At 43.0% G+C, this 8,413-nt stretch overlaps 1 protein-coding gene across 1 annotated transcript; it reads left to right on the forward strand.

Moving 5' to 3' along the window:
• Positions 1 to 7,099: 7,099 nt before the first annotated feature.
• LOC139694747 (clumping factor A-like) lies at positions 7,100 to 8,068 on the forward strand. Its single transcript, XM_071593251.1, has one exon. It carries the CDS (start codon positions 7,100 to 7,102, stop codon positions 8,066 to 8,068), a length of 969 nt encoding a protein of 322 aa, XP_071449352.1.
• The last annotated feature ends 345 nt before the right edge of the window (positions 8,069 to 8,413 follow it).

An 8,413-nucleotide genomic window follows, 5' to 3' on the forward strand; every position in this document is an offset into this window, starting at 1 on the left:
TTTACCCCATATCAGCTTCATGTTGATTGGTCGCTCCTCTCCCTTCTCAGCTAGTCCGCCTGAGACGTCCACCAATCCCATCTTGAGAATTCCTCTCCATTCGCCCAGACACAAATCCTTTTTCCCCTTTCTTTTTCTCATTCATTGCCCTCTCGATGCCTGTGATGAGTCTCCTAGGTTCAACCTGTATTTAATTTGCCTCATCCTGCAGTTTCAACCGATCTGATCCCCCCGACAGTTCTTTATGTTGGCTGTGGTTCTCTTCCGTTGCAGGTCTTCTTCCCATTTGCTTTCGTGAGTCGCATGAGTCCCCGGCTTAGTCAGCAATCGCGCCATTTGTTTCAAACATTTCCTGCGACTCACGATTATTAACATGTGTTTACGTTTGCATCTCTACTCTGAGTATCACGCGCATACAAATCGTAGGATAGATGCACAATTATATACTTGTATAACTTCCAGCGTTCAATTTAGTACCTGAAATTCATCCTCCCTCATTTCAGTTCATCCGTGACTTTCTTGCTTTGCCCGAAGTGGTCGCCAATTATTCAATGGAACCTCTTCATTGTCCGTGCTTCATCTCTCGCCGCAAGTTGCAACGCCCGCCCGGAGAACTGACAAGTGTGTTATGCAATGCAAGGGGTTTATTTCTTCTTCAGATAATCGAAAGTGTCGTGATATGCTCGCTCTAAATAGCACTCAAAATTTAAAATATTTGATGAGTAGAGCAAGTGTCAAATATGTCTCAGTAAAAATAAACGTCCAACAGATCGGTCAGTGCAAGAATACAACCGGGAAAAATGGGCAATCTGTCTAGGCGTCGGCGTGCATTTAAGGTGGTCCAGAATCATTCAGTCGGGTAGGAAATTTTAAGTACAGAGAAGTAACTACGTAGAATGATGTGATGATTCCGGCATTGCAAATGATGCATGAAATTGCTTGGGATGTAAGGACACACCTATCTACATCCATAATAAATCTGAGTATGCGGAGTGGAAGAGTTGAATTTTATTCTCCAAGTAGAATTCAAATGCTTCTGTTTGTGTTCGGACGGCATTAAGAATTATTTCGACAGAATTTTGGCTTATCAGCTAAATTTTATTGAAAAATATATCAAAAGCGTAGGTGATTGCGCTAATTTGTTGGGGAGTGTAATAATAAATCTAAGCTATCTTTAGAGCATAAATGAATACGTTGGAGTCTCAGAATCGTGCGGCGTACAGTGAATAGATCATTTTACTGATGCTCAAATGTATTCTGCTGCAACTCCAGGCTTGGATAATATATGCTTTTGGGGTGAAACTCGTGTTGGTTGTGTCGTTGAGCGGTGTCGCTTTCAGACAACGCGATAACAACATGGGATTCCGGCAGAGAGCGATGGGGGGCGAGAGGGGGCTGCCCCTACCGCCCCGAGGGGTTCCCTCTCATCGCTGAGCGATGTGGACGTGGTCCATCTTCTGGAGGCGTAGCGACATCATGTCATCGAAGTTGGAAAACGATTCACGCCGCCCGAATTAGGAGCGAGAAAATTGTTGGCCGTCGCCTCGATATGCAATTATTTAATCCCATCATTTCGCCATCAAACCCCGTTGGCGGAAAATCCCAGTGGGGACATTCGCGAACTTGTGGGGCGCCAGGGATCAATGCATGTTAAGCAGGCACGATTGAATCCCCTCGACCAAGTCGGCTGATTAGAAATGGAAAACAAATCATCTCTCCCTCTTTCTCTGTCTCTTTGCGATCTAGATTCGTCTCTTTTGAAAGCAGTCCTCAAAGAAGGAACGGCTCAAAGCGAGTGTAATATATATGTCTCGATAACCAGTCGTAGTGAACGGTTGATTGCAACACGTTAGTAACTATGAATATAAATGATTGTTAATGGAAAATTTGATGAAAATGTAATTCTTAGTGAAAACCCCATGCTGAAATGGCGTCTTCTGTTCTCGGAGATGCTCTCTTTATTAGGAAGTAATGGCGAAGAAGTGGGAAAAGGTTAGTGATTTAACACCCCCTGCCACACGTTCTTGAATCGGCTTCCTGAGTTTGGTGTAGATGTATACATGCTTACTCTGGTAGGCCGTGGTAAAAAGCAACCGGAATTAAACGCAGTAATGGAATATGGAACCAGTCGCCAGTATGTCCAGTTCGAGGTTTTAATTGCCAAAATATGATTGCATAGTGTGCTGCCATACAGTTGAAACAGCTTCTATTAATAAGGTGCTGCCTTCTGGAGTGATGTGAGCCAACTAACATATATAGAATATTTGTTACAGTGATCTGTTAAAAGAGCTCTGCCTTCAAAACTGGATTTTGAGGATGATGCTGAATTGCGTAACTGTGTATGTATGCTGTGATTAAGTATTATGTAAGAACGTTTTCTTATTTCTGGTGAAATCGCAAAACCATTAACATAAGCGCTGTAAATGTGAAAAACGATGCAACAGTTATCTTTTGTGCAATGGTATGAGTAAAAAATCTGATAGTAATATAATGATAATGTACTTCAGTGTACGGGTTTGAAGCAGATTTGGTATAATAACGGAAATATAAAATGATATTAGTAGCAATCATTTATCTTATCGATGAGCAAATGGGTTTCTATTGTAATTATTATGACAATTTTGATAGATATAATAAAGCATAGTATCTATAATATGAGGGTGAACTACTGACCTGTCTTTTTTGTTCTCATAAGAGTTCGTCTGGGAGCCTTTTCTGAAAGCCATACTAGCCCGTGAAAGTAAATCATAGATGTAACATGCATGATGATTGGTAGATTTAAATTTCTTAATTGCTATTTTTTAACAATTTTTTACCCGCTTAACGGAAAAATCTCCGTTATACTACCCAAGAATCAGTGTTTTATCATCACTTAATTTGTAATCAAATCGCAGTGTTTTCAAAAATGTCATCCATAACCAAGAAAAAGCTTGGAAGAGTACATTCGAGTGGAAGTACCTGTGGACTTATGCTTGTAATACGTGACACTCTTCACTGATTAGTGAAGGCTTCAGTTGTAAAAACTGGGAACAAGATGGACGGGGTACGTCCGGTGGTGAAAATTCGGGCAGTGAGAAATACGTTGCATCGTCGTGCTGCAGGCGTCGTACGGTCTGGTTTTCCACAATTCACGGATCGTCCTAAGCGTAACCTACCTCAAAAGCCCTAAGGCTTCCTCATACTATGGAACTTAGCCTACCATTTAATCTTATAGGACAAAGTTACAGGGTACGATGAATTCCCGAACAAGAGCGCAAGCTTGGTCGTCGACGATTCGTGCGCCCATGTATTTGTTCGAGGAGACCCTCTCTTTGGCCACTGAGATGATTGGTCCTTGGCGTGACTACATCGTAGCCATAAGTCTCTGCGGGAGTGTAGATAGTTAGATAGATAGTGGTCTTTATTTGGGCGAAATTGAGACCAAATGGTCCCTTCTTCCATTTAACCCATCGTCATATACATATTATATTAGCCATTAAACGTATAGTTACATTCATATGTACACATAAATACGAGGGTCATCCGGAAAGTAGTACCCGTTCGTGAAATAAAGACACAAAAGTAAATATTAACAAACATAAAAAATTTTATTTGAAAGAGGATACTTTAAACTACTTCTCAACATAATCTCCAAGCAAATTAAGGCATTTGTCATAACGTGTGACAAGTTTCTGTATTCCTGCTGCATAGTCCTTCGCCGCCAGCTCATTGAGATACGCGAGGGACCCATCTTGCACAAATTTTTGCATAATGCAGATGGTGTTTAACAATTTCATGAACAATTGTTCGAGAAACATTGGGAAAATGCTCACAGATGTCATCAATTGTGACGCGCCGATCGTTCCTCACGAATTCGTCAACTGAGCTCACCAGTTGGTCTGTAATGACAGACGGTCTCTCCGAACGCTCATCGTCGTGTGTGTTCCCCCTCCCCATGTTGAAGTTGCGACACCACCGCCGAACAGACGACTCGTCCATTACATTGTCTCCATACACCTCCTTTAATTGGCGATGAATATCACATGGGCGAACGTTTCTTGCATTGAGGAATTTAATCACTGCCCTCACTTCACAACTGGCGGCGTTCTCAATATTTTTAAACATTGTAAACAATCACAGAAACAACACAGGCAATGCTAGCGTCACGCAACTTGGCTCAGAGAAGGCAGACAAGCCACTGAAGCTATCTGACCTCGTCCAGCGGCTACTCGCGTCGTCAGCACTTCATGCGGCACGAATGGGTACTACTTTCCGGATGACCCTCGTACATATAGACAGACATAAATTCCTTTAGCACAGATTTGCACATCGAAAAGAAAAAAGTATATACATATATATAGACACACACATACACGTAGATACACATACACACACATACATACCTATATTCATACACATACCTACACATATACATACATATCCACACACACATACATATACACATACACACATAAACATACATACATGCATTCATACACATACATAAATACATACATAAGTACGCACATATACACCCATACATACATACATATACATATATAAATTAAGAATACACCTACAATATACTCAAATTAAATGACAGTGAAGATAGAGTACAATAAAATGAGGAAAGTCTAAGCAAAGAATGAGGTTTGTGGGAAAAGCTAGGGAGAGCGTGGCATTGCTCAACTAGTAAAAACCCACGCAGGAAAAACACCCACAAGGAGAAGGGGGGTGTGAAAAACCTGCAAAAACACTATTAATTAGAGGAAAGATACATGTACATTGTAACAATCATTTTTACATAGTATACATATTGTTAAGTTACTGAAATTGAATCGGAGAAATTAAAATACATTTACAACACATGCGGAGTAATGAGAAGCGTGATATTTCTAAAAATAATGATGCAAACTCCTACCGCTTGAGATGACAAAACAAAAAAGCAGAAAAAAATAGACACAGTGATCTATATAGCAGGAGTGTAGTGGGAAGTGTTAGGAAAACACCCGTAAAACAAAGTGCAACCACATGCAAAACCAACAAAAGCATGCAACAAAGCAATTCATTTTCCACAAAACTACTCACTATAGTCATACAAAACCCATTTCAACCTAAACACATTCAAATGCGTAACTAATATACCCAAGCACATGCATACTCGACTGCGCTACACATCCATGCAGTATTTAATCTTGTCCTCGCTTGTAAATCGTATGTATTTACTACTTCTATTGTGATTTCCATTTCTTTTGCATCTGTACTGGAATCTATCTCCTTATCATACCTTTTGTGGTTTAACTCATTCGAATATTATGGCGTCATAATAATGTCCTTTCTTCAATAGTTAAACGAAGGTGTTCTGAACCTTGCTAAATGTCTTGCTTGTTCTCTTCGTGCCTAGAGCGGCTTCCAGCCTAATTGCCATAAAATGTCTGCTACACTTGTCTTATTATCGTGACAATATTTGACGAATCTGGTGATATTTATCTAATTTCAAAAGCTTTCTCTCAAGGATCTAAAATACTTGCGGCGTGTTCCGAATGCGGTCTAACTAAAGCGAAACAAAGAAGGAAGTCTTGAAAGTTTTAGTTGCAATGGAGGGGATCGAGATGGTGCAGTGGCTATCGTACAGGCTTCCCACCCAGAGGGCCCGGGTTCAAATCCGACGGTGTTGAATATTTTTCAGAGGTAATTCGATCCCTACTTGAGGTGCATTGTGTAGGGCACTTTGGGTGAGTACGCCGTCCGTCGGATGGAACGTTAAGCTGCGGACCCCTTGGCGCCTTTCGTAAAGAGTAGGCTAATGCCGACGCCGGGTTTCTCTCCACCCTTCATCCTTTCCTGTCCATCGCTAATGGTGGGAATGACCTAAGCAGTCGGTCGCCTCTCCTTAATACTACTACTTCTAGTTGCATTGGAAATTAGTTCCCGATAGATTTCAAGAGTGAAAGTTACTTCCAATTGCTTGCCAACAAAGGGAGCACAATTTTAAAAGCGGTTCGATGACGTATTTCGTTAATATTGTGATGTTATGGTCCTCTGCTGATTCGCACTTCCTCAGAAACTTCTCGGAGAGTGAGACGACAATTTTTGCGAATAGCAGCACGGATCCTCTCGGCTTTTTCATTGTTTGTCGTTACGGAAGGTCTTTCAGGCTTATAGTATTAAATGTGTAGATCTAAGTTGACGTATCAATACAAATCTCGGGCCTCTTTAAAACCCTTAATCAATGGGTATCACTAGGTTCCTCTCATACGAAGGGTCCTCATCATTTGCTTGGTGATGTAGTTTGTGTGCCTACGTAAAGTTTATTACCGAGGCTTCAGCAACATTTCGCCTACAGAAGTGGTTCTGCATGATCTTTAATCATCCCGAACTCACCAATCCGACTGACAGCTTGTGCTCGATGACCAATGCCTACCGCGGAATGGGGCCAGGGGCAGTCCCAGGTCACTTGGCATTCGTGTGCGCCAGTCAATAACCGCAGTAGCATCTGCCGATTTTTGCGCTATTCCGAACGCCTGTTTTTTTTAACATTCGTCGTATTCACATGCTTCGTGCCATTGCGGCGGCACAGGAATTTCGACGCCGCGTCACTTCGAGCATCCGTGTGACATCATCGCTAATTCAAAAAACTACGGGTGATACCGCAACATCAGCAACTTCAAAGGAGTCATCCGCTAATGATGAATTTAGTGGCAACAATTCCAAATTCCGAACAAATTTCACGGTTAAACATTTCGCATTTATTTTCCCAGTGCCATTAAATTACGCACCATTGGTTTGCTATATCAGTATCGAATTGGCACAACAAATTAAATGTCTGCTCATGTCTCCTCCATTGGAGTTTGATTTGACGTTTCCGTGGATCACATGTGTCACATATCGGTGAAATATCGTAATTACCATTGCCATCATTTGAACCACCCGAATCCCATAAAAATGGTGCTCACTAAGGAAAAGTTTGGATTTTACTTCGACAGTAAACCTTGCGGTCAGACGTCGACCCGCTTTGCCGTGGCCTGCCCTTAAGAGTCCCCTCATCGCGGCTGCACGCCGCCTCCCACCGACCCCTGCGACGGTCCCCACCCGCCAACCCCTGGACCCGGGCATAGTGATGGCGCCGCCTGCCCCCGCCTCCCCTGGGGACCGCACCACCACCACGGATGGAGGCGGCACTCCCGCTGACGCTGTTGATAATGATACAGGGCCTGATGACGTCGATCCCGACGACGACAATGGCAATGATGCAGATTCTGACGTCAGTGATTCTGACGACGACAATGACAATGATGTAGATTCTGACGACAGTGATTCTGATGACAATGACAATGATGCAGATTCTGACGACAATGATTCTGACGACGACAATGACAATGATGCAGATTCTGACGACAGCGATTCTAATGACGACAATGACAATGATGTAGATTCTGACGAAAATGACAATGATGTAGATTCTGACGACAATGATTCTGACGACGACAATGACAATGATGCAGATCCTGACGACGACAATGGCAATGATGCAGATTCTAACGACAGTGTTTCTGATGACGACAATGACAATGATGTAGATTCTGACGACAATGACAATGATGCAGATTCTGACGACGACAATGGCAATGATGCAGATTCTAACGACAGTGTTTCTGATGACGACAATGACAATGATGTAGATTCTGACGACAATGACAATGATGCAGATTCTGACGACAATGATTCTGACGACGACAATGACAATGATGCAGATCCTGACGACGACAATGGCAATGATGCAGATTCTAACGACAGTGTTTCTGATGACGACAATGACAATGATGCAGATTCTGACGACAGTGATCCCGACGACGACAATGACAATGATACTGAATCTGACGACAGTGATTTTGACGACGACAATGCCAATGAAACCGATGCTGAAGATGAAAATGACAATGAAAGCGTTTCTAATGTCAGCGATCCTGATGATGAAAATGGCAATGACGTCGATTCTGACGACGACGGCGGCGATGGTGAAGGCGACGATGAAGAGAGCGGATCGGACGCGGACGGAGCCGTGAGGGGCGGAGCGGGCGAGGAGTGAAGAGGGACGCCTGAAGGAAGCGGAAGTGGGTGCCCACGCCCCTGGGGCTGCGTTCATCACACGCAGAGGCCCTGCTTTCGCGAATGCGACGATGCTCACTCCAAGGGAATGTTTGCGAGCCAAGTGACCCGAGGACCTCCGTAAAGAAGTTGATTCGGCTGTGAGCATGACGCCATTTGTGTGTTCTTGTGGTGGTGTACACTCTGGCGTGCACCAATGCTTTCGCCAATCGAGCGTGGTCAGCCTGTTACTTGAAAGAATCGAAGTTTCGCATGAATGGAATGATTGTCAACCATCTTATTCTTCCCTTTGATTGTGAAATGATAAGACGCTAGGATTTACGCT

This window comes from Hetaerina americana, unplaced genomic scaffold (assembly GCF_022747635.1).
Source record: "Hetaerina americana unplaced genomic scaffold, ioHetAmer1.1.p SCAF_54, whole genome shotgun sequence".
Lineage (NCBI taxonomy): Eukaryota > Metazoa > Arthropoda > Insecta > Odonata > Calopterygidae > Hetaerina > Hetaerina americana.

Coding starts and splice junctions, on each gene's coding strand:
- LOC139694747 (XM_071593251.1), top strand. CDS start 7,100: ATGGCGCCGCCTGCCCCCGCCTCCCCTGGGGACCGCACCACCACCACG.